This window comes from Trachurus trachurus, assembly GCF_905171665.1.
Source record: "Trachurus trachurus genome assembly, chromosome: 22".
NCBI lineage: Eukaryota > Metazoa > Chordata > Actinopteri > Carangiformes > Carangidae > Trachurus > Trachurus trachurus.
Genome location: NC_139907.1, coordinates 11,281,879 through 11,301,146, shown reverse-complemented (window position 1 = coordinate 11,301,146; position 19,268 = coordinate 11,281,879). Strand labels below are relative to the sequence as shown.

Here is a 19,268-nt window from a genome sequence, read left to right as displayed (position 1 = left end):
AATTCGTTCAACATAGATTTTGAAAGTAAAACACACATTTCTCGTTAGAAATGTCATAAAAATATGTTGAAATGTTATTTTTGCGGCCAAATTGCTGTATAAATATACGAATTCAGCTGCAAATGGTACGAGGATCAGTTATCCAATGGGAGGGGAGCTCACGGCGTCTTTCAGCACCGCGGCCGGATCGGAATAGGAGTGAATGGATGGCTGGAGCACTTGCTCTGAGCGTCACATATCGCCGCGGAGGGGATTGAATTAAAATCAATTGAAATCCCTGTGCGTTCAGGTCCCACGCTGAGGGGTACCTTGAGTGTCTGGAAACAACGCGAACGGTCCCGCCCCCCTTCGTCAAAATCCGAGGATGAGGGATTCGCATTCAAGTCTATGAGTGGCCCTTTGCGTTCTGGAGCAACGTCGAGGGAGAAACGGTCCCGCCCCCCTGCGTCAAAATCCGAGGATGAGGGATTTGCATTCAAGTCTATGAGTGGCCCTATTCGTCGAGAAACGACCTCGAGGGTACCCCCTCCACGTCAGTATATTGACGTAAGGGGCCTTGACCAAGCGTCAACCGTTTGACGCAAAGGGGTGAGACTGTGTTGCTCTGGGAGTCTGTCTGTCTGAGACGTTTCGATATTTGAACAGGCGGCATCCTTGGTCCCCTCAGCCGGCTGCTGCTGTCAGGCCCCACCCACTCCCAGCGGAACATGGATGCAGGAAGCAACGGAGCCGGCTCCGGTAAGAATAAATCATTTATATTCTCTGATATAAAGCTACGAACAACTGTATTTAGTATACGTTATGGAGCATTTTCTTTCAGAGGTTTCTACGTTGTATCGCTGTGATTAAAGCGAAGCTAATGACGCCAGGTAGCTTCACTGTTCACTGTGAGTTAGCTAGCTCGTTAGTTAGCTGCGGCTTTTTTACATTCTGTTTTTTTTAAACTAACGTCTGTTTTTTAAATGTGAACGGCCGTGAGTTCGCAAACTGTTCACGAGCTCTTTGTGCGAATGTGATGGACATTAAAAACCGTGGTGCGTGATAAAGTCGGCTGTTAGCTCATGGTTGTAGCGCTGCTGTCAGTCAGTCAGATAAATCCGGATGTCCACACTGAGGAGACACGCTGAGGCTTCCTATTGGCCAAACACTGTCCGGCCTGTTTGTTTATGTTATTCTGTCATAAAATACACGTAGCTGTTACCAAGTCCTTGATGTCGTGATTGGGACTGCATCCTCTTCATCCTCTTCATCAACCTCTCTGCATTGTCTGGTGCTTTACTGCTATAACACGATATAGACGTATGGGCTTGTCCTAAATGACTCTTTGAGTATCTCCACACACTGTTTAAATCATTCACACAGTCCTACAATAAATCCTTCACTCATTAAAAAAAGGGATGGTTCAACATTTAGGGATTATGGCCTCTTGCCATAATCCCTATTGTCATAGGAGTAGGTTCATTTCCTTTAATTATCGGTGCATGTTGTTTTGAGATCGGTGGGTCAGAGATGCCAGCTGCTCAGCTACTGTAACACAATCCCCTGTCCCTCATCAAACTCATCAAATACACAATCCAACAACTCCAAAACACTCTTGTGGACAAGTTGTGACCTGCACATTCCCATAGGGATTATGGCAATAGGGGAATTTGCCAAAATCTTGAACTATCCCTTCTACAGTCCTACAATAAATCATTCTGTCATTGAAGTTGTAATGCACAGTTTGTTTGTGTGTTTCCTCTTGTTTACAGTTTATTTTGGAGGATGCAGTCTGTGTGTTGCTGTTGAACTGCATTGTGTCTTATTCTTTTGCCCACTCATTCGCTCCAGGCATAACTTCAAATAGATATGCACACCATATGATTGTAGTATAAACTTAGAAATGATTGTCTGAACAAAAACAACTGATTAGTCTTTTTGATCAGTTTGTCGAAATCATGGGTTCCATCTTCTCTGTGTGTTTATGTTATTGTAAAATCAGTAACTTGTTCGGTTTTGGAGTGCTGTTGGTTGAAATGTAGGTTCAATGGAGGATAGGCCTAATACTTTTACCTACAGGAAATTGGATTTTACACAAAGCACAAAGCAGCAGAGACTCAACATAGAATTAAAAAGGACCCACTTTCACTTTCACTTAAATGTTGTAAATTTGCAGTTTGTTTCAGTCGTCCCATACTTTCTTCAATTTGGCAAATATAAATACACTTATACGCCTGTCACTTTTACAGACATGTTCCTGGAGAGCACTGCATAATTTTGTACCAACTGTTGGGGAATTTTGATTAATTTGACAAATTTTGATTAATTAGGCACTGCACAACAGGACAGGTGCAGAAATGTAAAAAAAAAAAAGTGTCTTCAGTGTCTCACATCAGCATAATGCACTGTGCAAAGTTTTGGGCCCTTTGAATATTTAACTACTTATACGATGCCATCAAGGAAGTGTCTGATTGGATGTAAGCAAGATTATGCAGAAAATAATCGTAGCTATTAAATTTGTCTATGGTGTTTTTATATGACTTACACTTTTTGGAGTCATAATCAATTCATTTTTTATCAGCTTGTCTAAAATCATTTATTTTCACAGTAGAGATGTGTAGAATGATTACATAGTTGATCCTTCTGTCCTTCTGTAGTCTGGGATCTTAGCTCATATAACACTGTGTGATAACTGTCAGATGTGACCTGATTTAGTTCCTGCAATGTGCTTTGGTTAGAATCACACCTGTATTTTTGATATCTATGTGTCGGCCAAGAGACTTTTCATGCCATTTATAACCAGACGCTGAGCAGATTCATCACCTCCTTTGCCTCCTTCTGCCACCTAATGTCTCTCAACACTGTGTCCCCAGGCCTGGGCTTGAGGACATGGCTTCTGTCAGCTCTGCTGCTGTCGCTGCTCTCTGCAGTGTCAGGGGCTGCAGACTCGAAAGCTGTCACCACCACCCTCACAACCAAATGGGCTGATACTCCTCTGCTGCTGGAGGCCAGGTACAACATTGCACTGCACAACAGAACAGTAGCAGTCGTTTAGCAGTATTACGGCTGACATTAAATTTCGGAAAGCAGAAAATAGATAAATCAGTGTCCCGAAGGCAGGAAGGGTCATTACTGGGACTGTCTTCTAAATCTTCTTAATGAGTTTAAGCTTCTGTCTTACTGATGTGTCCTTGAGGAAGATGCTGAATATTTACAGGCTACAGAGGCCATCCTGTTGACTGTAACTGACCCTGTGTTCCCACTTGGCGAGCTAATGAAAAATTATCTGCAGCAGATACTCTTATATCGTATTATTATTAACTGAAATGAAGCTTTTAACACTATGTGTTCTGTTTACATGCACGTCTTACCAAACTGCCACCTCATCTTCTTAATCTTCTTCTTCCTCAGTGAGTTCCTGGCAGAGGAAAGCCAGGAGAAATTCTGGGACTTTGTTGAGGGCAATCAAAACATAGAAGGAGAGCATGATGGTAAAGTAAATCCGCTTTAGCCTCTCTAGACCAGTTTTCACTTCTAGCCTCTGTGCTGTGAGCAGCTGAATTTATGATGTGTATGCAAGCTTCTTGGCAGCAGTTGCAGTGTCAGTGTTTTGGCCAAACACTTAGGCAAGCAGTAGCACGATAGAACAGAGCTGCAAACTATATTTTTTGTTCTTTTCATTTGTGTCTCTGCCTGTGTTAAAAAGGGATGAACCATAAAAGCTCTGACAGATTTGCAGACATAGTGTTGATACAATCAAAACAGAACTAGGGAAATCTTGTGAAATAACATAGTATCGAGTCGACACGTGACTTCTCCGTGTGCCTGTTGTCCTCATGCAGATACAGATCAGGCCTACTATGACCTGATAGTGAAGAAAGCCAGTGCTGTGCTTAGCTCCGTCCAGGTGAACATGCTGAAGTTCGCCCTCTCCCTGAGAGCCTACTCTGCAACAGTACACTCCTTCCAACAGGTACCAGCACGATGACTTCAATTTGTTTTGTAAGAAAGAGAAACGTATTCCTGCATGTATCTCTGAGTGATCCCACTGTTATTCATACTTTTAGATAGCGTCCAATGAGCCTCCTCCGTCTGGCTGCTCAGCCTTTATCAGCGTCCAAGGACAGAAGTCTTGTGATGCTGAAAGCCTGGACGCAATGCTCGAAACTGCAGTTGAGAGGTAAATAAAGTCAAACCCAAGTGTCATACTGTAAATCAGTAAAATAATACCTGATCTGATGATTGACCTATCTCTCTCTCATTCAGACCAAAGCCATACCTGTTTAAAGGAGATCACAAATACCCAGGAGGACCAAACCCAGATGCTCCGGTTGTCATCCTCTATGCGCAGATTGGAAAACCAGAGTTCCAGACGCTTCACCAAATCTTGTCAAACAAAGTCAGAGAAGGGCTGGTGACCTACGTCCTCCGCCATTACGTTGCAGTAGGTGTTACACACTCTCTGAAGAACAAGATGAACTTGATAATTGAAAATTTATAATAGACAACAGCATTGATGATTAATTATTAATTTTAAAAAAAACTTCACGACAGCAAACTCAATATTTGGACGTTTTGGACATCTGGTCGAATAAACAAAAGTAATTTACATAAATCAGGGAGTCAAGTTGTGACAGACATTATTCATTATTGTCTGACATTTCACAGCCCACTCATATAAATGCTCAATCAACAAAGAAATCAACACTTAAATCAATAGTGAGAATCTTTTGTTTCAGTCCTAATGGAGTATAATAAGCCAGTGAAAATACCATATGTTGCCATTTAACCACATATACATAAATGCATTACATTAGCATAATATTGCACATTTTATGTGCATATGATTTATTTGCTTATTTATTATTTCAACTGAATGTTGCATTTAAATTGCTAAAGCAAGTAAAATATACATGACAGGTACTGGTACTCTTAATAAGGGCTGTAAATCACATACAGTATAAAGGTGGCTGTAAGAAATGCATTCCAATTTTTGTGGATTATCATCTTTAGGTTCAATAAATCAAATGTAGCGGGTTGTTATTTGGTTTCCCATAGTTGTTTTCTTTTTTTTAACGGACACTCATGAAAAATTAATGGATACCATTCTCCCTCTTAAACTGTTTTCTTAATAGCCCTGAGTAAAGCACTTAACTCTTCATCTCTATTAGAGATACGGTGTTGTCCTCAATAGATGGATGTAGTTATACTGAGTAGCCCCCAGATGTGAGTATACTGTATTTACCTCTGTGTGAACATGAGGCGAGATGATGATTTAAAAGCACTTGTGTTTTCACTTATCCTTATCTTAAAAACTCTACAGTTTAATTGGGCTCCCCGTTTACACCTGGGATGAAAAGTGCTTCTCCAATTTATCATTTTTTCCCTGCAATTATGCTAAATTATTCCCACCATCTGTCCGTTAAGCATGAAATCCTGGGCACTGAAGTGGCTGTAACATTTAACGATTTTTTGTTTTACTTCAAAGCTCAGGGGCCAATCAGGGGACAGTTAGTGTCTTCAGCACGCAGCTAGCAGCAGCTGGTTGTCTGCACTTTAAAGCTGTCGGTGTAGTCGGCATGTACTCATGTTTGTAGATTTGTTTTATTTTAACAGAGACGAATATGAATACAAAAAAAGCTAACAACAATTAAAGCTACTCGGACAATCATTTCTGCTGCTTACTTAGTCTCTTTCCTCAAGTGCTGTGTCAAGGCACATCCAAGGATACAGCACCATCATAACAGGGATGAGGGTGACTTCCTTCAATCTTTTTATGTTTGCTTTGCCTCCAGAAACCAAGTGGGAAGAAAGTCTATCTGTCTGGGTACGGAGTGGAGCTGGCCATCAAAAGCCAGGAGTACAAGGCAAAGGACGACACACAAGTCCAAGGTATGCACACACACACACACACACGAGAGCACACACTGTCGATACACACAAGCCCACGTTTGTGTAACCCCAGAGGAGTCCTGATGTGAATAACGAGTTAATTGATTGTGGTTTCAGGGGCGGAGGTGAACGCTACAGTGATCGGAGAGAATGATCCCATGGACGAGGTCCAGGGATTCCTTTTTGGCAAACTCAAGTGAGTGGCTCCGTGTCAGGCCATGATAAAAATTCAAAGCTTGGATCAGCTCCAGGAACTGCGCCATGCTCACACTAGCCAGGATTTTTGTTTCTGTTTTTTCTAGGGCCCGACCGATATGGATTTTTTGGGGCCGATGCCGATTACGATTATTAGGGGGGAAAAAACCCGATAACCGATCAATCGGCCGATTATTATTTTTTTTATTAAGTTTTAAAATTGTATTACTATAATAATATATCTATATATATTATATAATATATAAATTAGGGCTGCCTGGTCGACCAAAAAATCATTAGCCGACTAAAATTTCATTGGTCGATTGGTTGCATGAAAAAAAAAAAACATTTGAAGCCATGTCTTGTCAAGTCAAAATCAATATGGGCTTTTATTTTGAAGGGCCAAATACAGGAAGTCATGACACGTGATACTTTTTTGTTGTTGTTTTTTTTACACGGCACGGCGTCTCTCTCTCTCTCTCTCTCTCTCTCTCTCCCTCTCTCTCTCTCTTTTCAATTAAAAGCGATCAGCGGTTGCTGCCGTGCCCGGCACCGTGTCAAAGCGCTCACCGGCGGTCAGTCACAGCAGTGTCACGGAGCAGAAACATGATAGTCCCCGCTGCAGTCAGAGTCCCACACCGCTCCACGCCGCGGACCCCCGCCCCACCCGTCACACAGCCTCAGCTCAGTCACTCCCTCCCTCATCTAATGTGTTTATTGGTGATAAATGCGCATACTGCCGTGCCGGTATATAACGGTAAAACCCGACCCCGACCGGCTTGTTGAATCTCGGACCCAACGCGGCCGGAGACGAGCATTAATTAATTAATTCACAACCCGACCGCGGTAAAAAAAAAAAAAAAAAAAAGGGAAACAGAAAGCCAGTGGCAACACTGGTTTTGAGACAGATCAGTCACTCTGCTGTGTGCTGTGACTGAGGTGGTAGTGGATGGAGTTTGTCATGAGGTCGGCGCCGGTGCGGGGGAATCTTTTCAAAGTAAAACCAAGTTTTATTCCCTGCATTTTATTCCTGAAAATATCGGCGACAATCGGCGAGTTTTGGCCGATTACCGATTAGTTTCAAACGGGCTATAATCGGCCAATTTAATCGGCTCGCCGATAAATCGGTCGGGCCCTAGTTTTTTCTCCTCTCCAGTTTCTTCTCAAAGCCCAGACTATATCACTTTTATCGCTGATAAAACCTAACCTGAAAATAAACAAATCTGTCTTTGAATCTATCTTCTCTCTCTTAATGAGCGATTTGCCATTTACGTGTTTAGTAGAAGCACAAAAACTCACTCTTTCTGTCCTTTTCTTGACAGGACGCTCTACCCGGAGTTAAAGGAACAGCTCAAAGAGTTGAGGAAACATTTAGTTGAAAGCACCAATGAAATGGCTCCGCTGAAAGTCTGGCAAATGCAAGGTGGGTCTCCTTCCAGATTTCATTCTCGTCTTTCCACCATTTGTTTCTGATCTCCTGTTTCCTACCGTAACATGGTTGGAACTGTTGATAAAAACGCTCCATACAGGAAGTATCTGTTTATGCATGCTCCTATTATATCAATTAGAAGTTACTACAGACTGTTGACAGCATAGTAAAGCAAATATGTTAAACTTATGCAGCCAAGGTAATGGCAAGCTAACAAAAATAAACTGTGAGGCCCTCAGAGCATGCGCCAAAGCTAAACACTCGCTCTGCTTACAGTTAACACCTGCAGGCATTTTTTCCATCACTTAAATTTTAAGGGGATCGATTTTATGATCCTGTAAATATTCCCTCGGGACTCAGACTGAGCTCTCTGCCCGTTCGTTTCGTAGCAACAGCTAGCAAAAGATAATTATCCAGTGGCAAAATTCCCAGTTTCTCATCCTCATCAAAATGTAATCAATTGTCTCTTGACCCTAAGACCTTTCTGTCCTTACAATTTCATAGACATGTGGTTTCACAAGCAGCATGACCTAAAGATAATAAGTAATGATTTAGAGCAAATACATTATCTCGTCAGGCAAAATCTGCTTTAAATACTTTAAATGTAACCACATGCTTTCACTGCTTACCGGTTTGATTCTGTTCAAATGATGGTTAGTCCACTGAGATCCTTTATGAAGGTGTCAATCAAACCAAAAACCATTTGAAAAGACACGTCGTGGTCCAGATAATCAGTATGCAATGTGGGTCTTCGCGTTACTTTTAATCCATCTGGTGATTAACAGTTTCAAAAGCAATCTCTATGAACATAATTCACATTTATTTAAGAGCGAAAAACAGAAGTGTATGGAGATTCTGTCCTACTTTGTTTATTTATGCAGTCCCACTGTTAGAAGGAGTGAAACATGACCGCACATTAACTATCCCTGTGGTAATATTTTACAGTACACAGTGACTGTTTTTGTTCCAGATGCAGTTTCAAGTATTAATTTCCTTAATGATTTATTTCTCTTTGAGAACTTTGTAACCATCGCCGGAAATAAACAAACTGCAGTAAAATGCTGCAGATATTCTGCCAGTCAGCACTTCCTTTTTACCTCATGGGTCCATTACTGTCCACTTACGATGACTGATGGTGACGTCATCCAAACTGTGAAATTAGTGATTCTCAATCAATATATAATGTCATATTTACAGTTATTGGTTTGTTTATTAGAATAATTTTCTCCTTGATCCCGACCAAATAAACCAAACTTTGTGAATGAGAGTATTGTTTGTGAACTGGGATTAAAACATTTTCTTTTAATGACCCTCCGAGTCAAGGCTTGATGCACTGAATACTTTCAAAATTAACTAATTCCAGTGAGAGACTTTGCATTCTTTGCTTGATTTATTTTTACCTTTCATTGATCATGAATAAATAAGAAGAAATTAATATTGGCTTCTTATTCCGTTAACAGCGAGATCATTCCATCGGTTAATCAAACTTGCCATGGAAAATGTATATGTCTGGTTCTGTAATCAATGGCTGTGATCGATCAGTGTCCTCTTGATCCATCTGAGTAATAATATCTTCAAGATATGAGAGCACTCTCTCCTGTAACATAAAGAATTATTGATTAGGGTTACATCATTTGATGAGTCACAGACTTAATTGTATGTGATTTAATTCATTTTTCTTACCTCACACACACATATCTCAAGCTGGTTGTTTCCATTCCTGATGTATATGTGTTTTGTCAGATATTCATAAAGAGCCTCATTTCTGTCACTGGATGCGGTCAGGATGCAAGCGTGAGGCTGCTTTGATTGTGCTGAATAAAGGATGTGAGGGGATGAGAGATTCGGCTGAGCTCGACTGTCAGACTGTCATGTGGGCGTCTGTCTTTATCTTCTGCCCCACCGGGGCTCATTAGCTCAGCCTGTTTATAAAGAGAGGGGGACCTCCAGGGGCTAATAATCACACAGGCTACAACACCATTACAGAGATGCTCACTGCATTGAAATAATCCTCAGAATACTTTTCCCGTCTTCGCACAAAAAAGCCCTGTGTGCTCTTATACAGTGTTGTTATACACTCTTGTATGTAAAGCTTTTCTTGACTATATTCTTAATCCTGCCTTGAATGCTTTAAGATAGTTTTAATTAATGCCTCAGATGTGAAGACAAGCATGTTAACATGAAATTACTTTCTAATTAATTCGTTAATTAGCTTTACAGATGACCGTTTTTCAGCCATGCTAGCAACACGGCTCGAGGGATGGCACCGTCTATCTGTTGATCTGTAGATGCAGCGCCATGGACAGTCACATGGATTGCCATGAAATTCTGTTCAGATATCCACTGTGCCCCGAGGCCAAATCCTAATGACTTTAGTGATCTTCAGACCTTTCCTCTATTGCTGCCAGCAGGTTCACATTTTGTGGTTTTTCTCAACAACGTTTGGATGGTTTTAAATAATTTTTTGATACAGACATTCATATCTCCCACAAGATGAATTACGTATAATCACTTTGGTAATATCCGCTGATGCTAAAAGCTGTTTCTAAAAGTTGAAAAGAAACATGTAGAGTTTGGCATCAAACATCCTTCCTTTACTCACCAAGAGCTGGCTACAATGGTGGAAAGCAATTTCCATTCCCATCACCCCTGTTCTTCTTCTCAAGTTAGTGTGCTAGCTTGTGTAGTAATACCACTATGTGATTATAGAAAGTCACTGTTCAGTTTAGCGTGAAAGCATGAAGAAGTACTGCTCATTGGATGACATATATTCTATCATGTCTTGTTAACACATTCATTGTTTGAGCATTCGTTGTCATCATCACCATCCAGTCGTGTCAAGAAAACTACCTATTACCTCTGAAGAGACGCATTTATAGCCCCTTTAAGTTCATAGCCAAAAATGAATGTACTTTGGAAAATATTTTAGAAAATGTTAGCATGTCGACACATTAAACTAAGATGGTGAAGGTGTCAGACATATGTGCATAACAGCAAGATGTTAATAATGGTCCCTGTGTAAAAATGCTGATGCGTTTAGCACCAACCTACAGCCTCATAGAGCTGGTAGCTGTGGACTCGGTTCTGCTGAATGAAAGTTGTTGAGTTCACGGTAATGATTTACAGTAACATTTGGCTGTTTAAGAACCTGATGTTCCTTATTCCTTGTAAACTTCATGCTTCAGAAACATGAGCCTCTCAACATGTATTCACTGAGTTTATTCACAGTACAGGCTGAGAAATGCTCACACTGCTTCTTGTTTTGTTGAAACTTTCTCTCTTCATGCTCTCTGTCTCTGTACCCTCTTGTGTGTTTCCTCTCCTCCTCCTTGCTTTTGTGCACTGCACTCATCTCTTTCCCTTTTTTGCCCTCTTTACCTACCTCCCCGTCTTCCCACGATTTCTTTTATAGATCTGAGTTTCCAGACAGCAGCTCGCATTCTTGCCGCTCCCGCTGTTGATGCCCTCAATGTTATGAAAGACCTCAGTCAGAACTTCCCTACCAAAGCCAGGTAAAGAATAAACACACAAGCAAAAAAAAGTAGCTACTGTAACAAGTTTGGGGTTTACACAGATATTGACGAGTGTGCAGTTTTACAGTTGAGTCTGCCTTTCTCCCCTCACAGGTCCATCACTAAAACTGTGGTCAACTCTGAGATCCGTAGAGAGATCGGAGAGAATCAGAAGGTACATGTTTGTTCATTCATCATTTTAGTCGTCCTATTTATCTATCCCCTTTATCTTCTTTCACTCTTCTTTCCCTAACACAAGACCTTATGCTGTGGTTTTCTTGTCAATGAAAAGATAATGAAAATTATTTTGTGAAGTAATTGGACTTTGTTCTTAGAAAGCATTGCTTATACTGGGAAAAGAGTGTATTTGTAGGGGAATTAATAGACATTAGATGTTCTCGTAAGCATTTGCAGCACAGTGACATTGTAAATGTGATTCCAAATACACAACAGTGCTCATGTTCATGATGAAATGATATGTCACCAGTACAACGGTGTGGCTTATTTGTCTTTGTTTTATTAAACATAAGTATTTATTATTTATGTGGCACAGTGAAAATTCTGTGAGCTACGTTTGACTGTGGCTACACGGACAATACTTATTAGCAGGATCAATACGTGATTGGTTTTATCCTTTTTAATGGGATTTGCCAGGCTTATCCTGTAAGATCTAATCAGTGATCACCATGTTGTTGTATGACATGATGGAAGGTAGGAAATTGGAGTACTCTATTTGTCTGTGATTAACGATCAATGCACAATTGTTTTTATGCTCTTATTAGATAATGATATTGGAGAGCTGAGTGAAAAAGAGGAGAGAGAAAGAGAAGGGATGAGATGCAGTAAAGGTCGCCAGCTGGACTCAGGCGGGGGGTGTTGGCATCCTAAATACCTAAAATTACCAGTACCCTCTGTTTCTGTCTTTTGTTTTTGTTCTTGTTTTTGAGTTGGTCAATGCAAATGTTAGGGATCATTCAGTTTTGTGTGTACAAGGAAGCTTTTTTTTAACCTTATGTTTAAGAAACTTACACACTGCTATGAGTAAACTAAATATCCATAATTTGGTCTCAAAATAGCACAAATCTCCCCCTCATCACAGCTGCTTGACCTCCTCATCCTGTGTAATTCCCCCGTTTTGCCTTCCTGCTGACTGTGTTGTTGAGTGGTGCGGGGTAATTTAGTTTAGCTGTTTACCAATCTAATCCAATAAGGGCGAGAAAATAAAGAAAAACAGATAGCATTATTGCATACAGCCACAGCCACAGCCCCTCAGCCTGTTAGCCTTTGTCTTTTGGGAAATATCTCAAAATGAGGACTGCCCTTCCTGTTTTTATTTCGTTTCCTCTCACCTTTTATTATGTGATAAATTGTAAACAACATCTGACTTGAAAAGCATTCAGTTCCTGACAATGTGTTTGGCTTTGCCCCGCTAATGGAATAGGTAATCACCCCTTTTTCTTGTCAAATGTTTTTCACTCCCCCTCCCTCCCTGCCTCCCTCCTGTCGCTCTCCCTCTCCCTTCCTCCTCAAGCTGTGCTCACATTATCTTGGTGTGCAGACAGGAGTTTTTGGTGGGTGGTGGGGGTGAGCAGCAAACGTCCTAATTACTGAATCGGTGATTCATTCGGCAGGCGCACTGAATCCTGCAGCGAGAAAGGATTATTGATTGAAGTAGTTTGGACACATGCACTTGCTCTCTCTCTCTCTCTCTCTCTCTCTCTCTCTCTCTCTCTCTCTCTCTCTCTCTCTCCCTCTCTCTCTCTGTTTCTCTCTTTCTCTCACACACACACAGACACAGTTTAAGTGGGATGAACAATATTTGTGTTAATCATGTCTCGTTGTAATTGCAGTGTCTGGAGTATGATTAATCTGATGTCTTTGTCTTTCTGTAATGAGATTTGACTGCGCCAGAACGACTTTGAGCTTTCCTTTTGCCTGTGTAGACACACAAACACGCACAGCTTCTCACAGCCATACACACACAGACACACAGACACACATTCACACACCCTTTCTCTAATAATTAGATTTGTTTAGTGTGGGGTTTGATTGCTCTAAACAGACTGACTTTAAACAGAGCTGTCAGTGCTTGTTTGGAGCTGTCGACGTGCCTCGTTATGGCTTTTTGCTGACTGTTGCCTCTAGTTTTACAATTTAATTGACTATGCAATGGCCGCCTTTGACGTTTCATGCAGCACAGTGCGGTGATCTGCTTGAAACAAGGAGTTACAGGGTTTGATTTGAACAGGACAGTTAGTCATGTCGATGTTTCTCTTTCTCTCTCTCTCTCTCTGTAGTTTTTCAAAGGGACTCTGGGCCTGCAGCCTGGGGACTCGGCCCTGTTCCTTAATGGGCTTCACATAGATCTGGACACACAAGACATCTTCAGGTACACACATGCAGTCACAGTCCTACATTATTATATCATTCTGGTCCAAAGCGGAGCAGAGATTTTTCTTCTATTTCCACTTTCCAGTACAGAAATAATGCATTTCCATTGCATCAGTCAGTGTCAACCTATGTAATTAAACTTTTATAATCAGCCTGTAGCTGTCATGATAAGTTAATTGACATGAAATCTATCAGCAACTATTTTGATAATTGATTAAATGTTATATCTGTTTCTCACTAAACCTAACCTCTGTTACTTCGTACTTGCAGTGTTTTTGAGGTGCTGCGCAGCGAGGCCAGGGTGATGGAGGGGCTGCGCTCCCTCCACATCGAGACGCCCTACATCCATGACATCCTGAAGCTCAACGTCCAGCCGTCCGACTCTGACTACGCCGTCGACATCCGCAATCCTGCCATCAGTGTAAGAAATTGCCCACAGCTAAATCTTCTCCCAAGAGATAAGACACTTTGATAGGAAATGAGAAATTTTTCAATTTGTATTTTAAAACTTTAGCTGACAAGTTGTTTTAAAAACAGTGAGGTTGTTAAGTGAACAAATTTGATCAGGGATGAGGTCGTAGGAGACTGTGTTTGCAAACTTGAAAAACATATTTTGTAGTGTTTTTCTGTTATGTGTGATTTATTGATTTGTCAGTCAACAAAAAAACGAGACTTAACTATTTTCATGAAAGAAATATGACAATAACTCCCTGGACGGTAATTGACTGTCAGCTGGACAAAGCCAACATTTTTTGAAGATGTGAATTTGAGGCCTTGAAACGATACGAAAAGAAGCACAACAATGGAAACATAACTGAAAGTAATTGTAAGCTGCGGCCTTAGTTTGCAAGCTGCGGCAGTCAAATGTAGTTTCTTGTTGTCACTAATCTGTTCTTGGGCTGAGGATGCCATTTCATTTGAACTCCCTTTTGTGTGTGTGTGTTTCTTTTTTAGTGGATCAATAACTTGGAGACAGACCACAGGTACAGCTCATGGCCCTACAACGTGCAGGAGCTGCTCAGACCAACCTTCCCCGGAGTCATCAGACAGATCCGCAAGAACTTTCACAATCTGGTACATCTTTGCCTGAGCAATCAACACCTGCTGATTCAAAATGGGTCTTAATTTTTTGTGTGAAAATACCAGCGGATGTGTTTTTGTGTTTGTGTGCATTGCAGGTGATCATTCTGGACCCAACTCAGGAGAGCGCTGCTGAGCTGCTGAGCGTTGCAGAGATGTTTTATGCTAACAACATCCCACTCAGGTCGGTGTTTGTGTCATCAGGGAGGTGGTGAACTGTAAACTTGTTTTATATTCTTATATCCCATTAAAAGCAACGTAACACTTTTTATTGCTTCACAGTTAAAGCAAAACCGAAAAGAGAAAATCTGGAGTTGTACTCTGTAGGGATGTGTAGTTAAAATGTATTTTGATTTAGTAGTTTTGTCAGGCAGCTTTAGTAGACCTTTGATACCTCTCTGCATGTGGTATCTTGGGATGGTCAGTTTGTTAGAATACCGATGAAGCAGACACCACACACTCTGCATTTTAGCACCCAAATATACATATCAGAGGTTGGATTGGAATGCATTTGCTTTCTGCTGGGGTTTCAGGATCGGGTTGGTGTTTGTGGTGTCAGAGGAAGATGACGTAGATGGCATGCAGGACGCAGGTGTGGCCCTAGTCCGTGCCTACAACTACATCAGTGATGAAGTGAACAGTCAGAACGCTTTTGAAGCTGTCATCTCGGTGAGTTAACCTTTGACAAGCACAGATTGCCTTTGATTGCCGTCCAATGAAATACCTGTGAAGACCGGTCGTGCTTCTTTTAAAACATTTTTGTACACCTCTTTTCAGATGTTCAACCTAGTGCCCGCTGGTGGAAAGCTCAGTGTTGGGAATGTGGTTAAGGTGCTGGAGAAGAGATTCCACAACGTGGAGATCAGCAGCATCCTGGGAGCCGACTCCAGCTACGACAGCAACAGGAAGGTGAGCAGGGCTGAATGTGGTGTCACTGTTCTGGATGCTGACATTACTTATTTGGACATTTGTCAATTTTTATGCTGTGGTAAACAAAGGAAATGTCACACAGATGCAGATTACTCAAGAAAAGGAATACACAAATATAATTATAGGCAAGGCGGGTGACCAAGTATGCAAGTATGTTTTGGATTGAAACAAGATGTAGTTTAATAGAAAAACAAAGGTTTCTTTTTATTTATACGATCCCATAAACTCAGGAGACACAATTCAGTTGAACCCAGTGTGTTTAAAGATTCACACTGTGAAAATATATCAGACGTGAGTGATTTGTAGACACGAAATAGGATTTTAAAATCAATTCTTTGGGCCAAAGCAGAAACCTGAGAGCAGGTATTATGTGCTCATTTTATGATTTTGTTTGAACTCTTGGCAGATGTGTTTTAGACAAGATGCAGTCTGAGTCTTTTGGGGGGTTTACCTGACACTGTTAGGAATGTCTAACCTCCATAAGCCTGGATTAGCTTCTCTAGGTCCCGCTTAGACACAGGTGCTCAGCTCTATATTTGAGACTCATGCAAAGTGAAATAATACCTCTTTATGTCTCATCTACCAGGACGGCCGAGCGTACTACGAGCAGACGGGGGTTGGCCCGTTGCCTGTGGTCCTGTACAACGGCATACCTTACCAGAGGGAGCAGCTGGATCCGGATGAAATGGAGACGGTCACCATGCAAAAGATCCTGGAGACCACCTCCTTCTACCAGAGAGCTGTCTACCTGGTCAGTCGGCACACACACACACACACACACACACACACACACACACACACACACACTCAGACACGCTTTGATAAGCAGTCACTGTGAGCTTAAGTGAGATTTTGTTTTCAGTGAGGCTTGTATTTGATGGCTCTGGCTTTTTTTTTTTTTTTGCATTCATCCTCAAAGCAAAATCAATTTTCACTGCAGATGAGTGAAAAAAAACATCACTGTGCAGACAGAAATGCACATTTGAAGAGAATTTAATTTACTATGCATAAATGCTGCGATGGATTTAGTTCTTCCTTGCTAGTCTTGATGTGCTTATAAGTACATAGATTCTGATTGTGCCCATTTTAACAATAGAAATCGGTTTAATCTCATCAAGAGTACAACAGGTCATGTTTTCTCTGATTTGTGACTTTGAAGATACTGATGATAACAGTCGGGGTATTCGTTTGTGCTGGTTTGTTTTGTAATTTGCTCAGTGTACAACAAAATGAAGTTCAATTTAAAGAAAACTCAAAATTTGAAAGGAAACGAGCAGAAGAGCTCTAGGGTTGTCAAGGACTGTTGTGATAAATAAAATAAATTGTCTTTTAGGCAGGATCTTTGTGAGCGTGCCATCTGTCATTCTCCACTGTTTTAATGTCGTTCCAGCTCTCAGACAAGCCAGCGCTTTGAATTGGTTCTTTCAAAGGTTTTTGAAAGCGTTAAAGCGCAGTGGGCAGTATTTAATTTGGTTGCTATACGAGTGTTAGTGCTGAACAGGGTGTTAGTCATCACTCTTGTTTTATCCTTTTTAATGTTTAATCCAAACTTGTCGGAGGAAAACTTTTCAATCGATACACAAGCATTAGTAGCTGCAGCAGAAGAGCGATTAAACCTGGAGAGGGCTTTGCTTTTCTTTTTTTTTTCTTTTTTTTTAACTATGGGGATGAAAGGAAAGCAGACAAGGACCTGATGCATCACTGTCGGGTCTGCAGTAACGGTGAAGAAGAATGTCCTCTGTTCATTATTTGTTCTTTAACATCCTGAGTCTCTGTGTCCACGCTGCTCGCAGGGCGAACTGGCCACGGATCACGACGTGGTGGACTTCATCATGAACCAGGCCAACGTTGTTCCCCGCATCAACCCCAGAGTTCTGTCCACCAGCAGGACGTACCTGGACCTGTCTGATACCAGTGAGTGCATAGTGGGGATTTAGAGGAATCTGAAAGCACACTAACAATCCATAATCTCTAAAATGGGTATCCCAAATTTTGCTGCAGTATTATGTTTTTTTGGTGCTGAGCAAAAGAGCTCAAAAATTGTATTTATTTATTTATTTATTCATGGGGTGTAATATAAAACCTGACTGATGTTGTGCAAGAGTTATTTTTACCTAATGATCCGAGATTGAAGCCTGGCACCTTGAAGACTTGACAGCAGACTAGAAACTGACAAGATGAACGTAGGGACTGTCTCCGAAATGAGGGGGAAAAATGGCCAGAGAGATTTCAGATTTCTGTTATTAACTCCTGTTTTTATTCACAAACTCTCCAGACCAACATTATTTTCACCGTAACCTCCTTCTGCAGTGTGTAAGCCTTCCTGATGTACCCTATCAATCCCAATTGAAAGGCATTTTTGTGCCATAAACCGAGACAGATGATAGATTTACTTTGCCTGTTAAACCTAGTAAACATCTGCAGTATAAAAATGTATTATCTTGATTCATGATTTCTACTTCATTCCTCTGTTTACACTCTGTACAGATAACTACTTTGTGGATGATTATGCTCGCTTCTCAACTCTGGACACCAAAGAGAAGAGCACGGCTGTGGCCAACAGCATCAACTACATGACTAAGAAAGGTAAGAGAGAAGAAGCTCATCAAGGAAATCTGAACGCTGAATGGAAGAGGATTTTGTTATTTCCCGTGAAGATGATTTAATCTTCAAGCTCTTCTAAACTCTCTTCATTTATCCTTCTGTCCTCTCCTCCTCCTCTTCCTCTTCCTCCTCTTATTTATGTGTGTTAAAAATGTCCCTGCATCAGGGATGACCACCACCAACAGGCATGGTAATCACCCTTTTCCTCCACGTTATTCCCTCTCCCCAGCACTTGCTCTTTTTTTTCTGTTTTCTGTGAACAACATTGCTGGCAGTGCTCAGATGTGTTTGCGAATCCACCACCACCACTCCATCTGTGTTGCATTTCTCAGAGGACATAAATCACTAATTTATGCATGTGATAATTGTGTATTAGGGTCTGGAGTATAAGTACTAAAAACGTGTTTTCATAACTGCTAAGTTAAGTTCTGACATAACATTTTTTCCATCTTTCTGAAGGAGAGCATGACGGGTCATTATGCGTCACTTGTAGCTGCATGGAGAATGAGAAGCTGAAAGTTTGATTTGATGCTCGGAAATTACAAAAGTTCGGAAGTTTTTATTATGAGGCAAACGTTGGATTCGAAAAGAACAAGAATACACATCTCTTTTTTTTAAATAGTATTTTTGTATCTTACAGCCCAGTTCACTTCCCGTTGAGATTTGTGTCTGATTTACCAAACTCTTTTTTCAAATGTGGCTCTCTCATCTCCTTTGCCTCATAAGTTCACCTGTGTGGCATCGCCTCAGTAACATGTCATGACCACCTGCCTTTCTTCCTCTGTGGTTGTCAGATGATGGCTACATCCGACCTGTGACCTTCTGGGTGGTCGGAGACTTTGACAAACCCTCAGGACGAAACCTTCTTTATGATGCCATCAGACACATGGTACAAACCTTTTTTTTTTCTTTTTTACAAAACTAAAACATCACTTAAAGTAATAGTTTGACATTGTGTGAAATGTTTGTCTTGCCAAGAGACGAGACAATCTCTTGTGCTCTCAAACCTGGTCTGTCCTACAGCCCGCTAGATTAGCTTAAATATATATTTTTAAAAGGCAACAGATTCTTCTTACCAACTATTATCAAATAAATAAATGGTCCGTCCCATAACCCACTGTAAAACCTACAACTTGTTGTTTTTACACTTCATTTATTATTCATTTGGATTAGCCAACGAAAACATGTGATACATGACTTTGCCTTGTAATTGCCTTAATGTGGTGTAAATTGATATTGAATGAATTGAAATATTC

The 19,268-nt window shown here is 41.0% G+C and overlaps 1 protein-coding gene across 2 annotated transcripts in view; it reads left to right on the top strand.

Annotated features, from left to right (window-relative positions):
* Positions 1–689: 689 nt before the first annotated feature.
* uggt1 (UDP-glucose glycoprotein glucosyltransferase 1) overlaps positions 690–19,268 on the top strand; it is a 30,406-nt gene continuing 11,827 nt past the window's right edge. The window contains exons 1-22 of one of the 2 annotated variants that reach the window (XM_083997802.1): positions 690–738; positions 2,853–2,991; positions 3,391–3,470; positions 3,822–3,952; positions 4,047–4,159; positions 4,246–4,423; positions 5,775–5,871; positions 5,989–6,067; positions 7,389–7,489; positions 10,908–11,007; positions 11,122–11,182; positions 13,305–13,396; positions 13,669–13,819; positions 14,353–14,472; positions 14,577–14,662; positions 15,012–15,147; positions 15,256–15,387; positions 15,995–16,159; positions 17,202–17,322; positions 17,896–17,994; positions 18,179–18,202; positions 18,807–18,901. In XM_083997802.1, coding sequence (XP_083853928.1) covers positions 708–738; positions 2,853–2,991; positions 3,391–3,470; positions 3,822–3,952; positions 4,047–4,159; positions 4,246–4,423; positions 5,775–5,871; positions 5,989–6,067; positions 7,389–7,489; positions 10,908–11,007; positions 11,122–11,182; positions 13,305–13,396; positions 13,669–13,819; positions 14,353–14,472; positions 14,577–14,662; positions 15,012–15,147; positions 15,256–15,387; positions 15,995–16,159; positions 17,202–17,322; positions 17,896–17,994; positions 18,179–18,202; positions 18,807–18,901 — 2,331 coding nt within the window. In that variant the 5' untranslated portion in view covers positions 690–707. The remainder of the gene's footprint in view (positions 739–2,852; positions 2,992–3,390; positions 3,471–3,821; positions 3,953–4,046; positions 4,160–4,245; positions 4,424–5,774; positions 5,872–5,988; positions 6,068–7,388; positions 7,490–10,907; positions 11,008–11,121; positions 11,183–13,304; positions 13,397–13,668; positions 13,820–14,352; positions 14,473–14,576; positions 14,663–15,011; positions 15,148–15,255; positions 15,388–15,994; positions 16,160–17,201; positions 17,323–17,895; positions 17,995–18,178; positions 18,203–18,806; positions 18,902–19,268) is intronic. The other variant, XM_083997803.1, reaches the window with a different exon arrangement.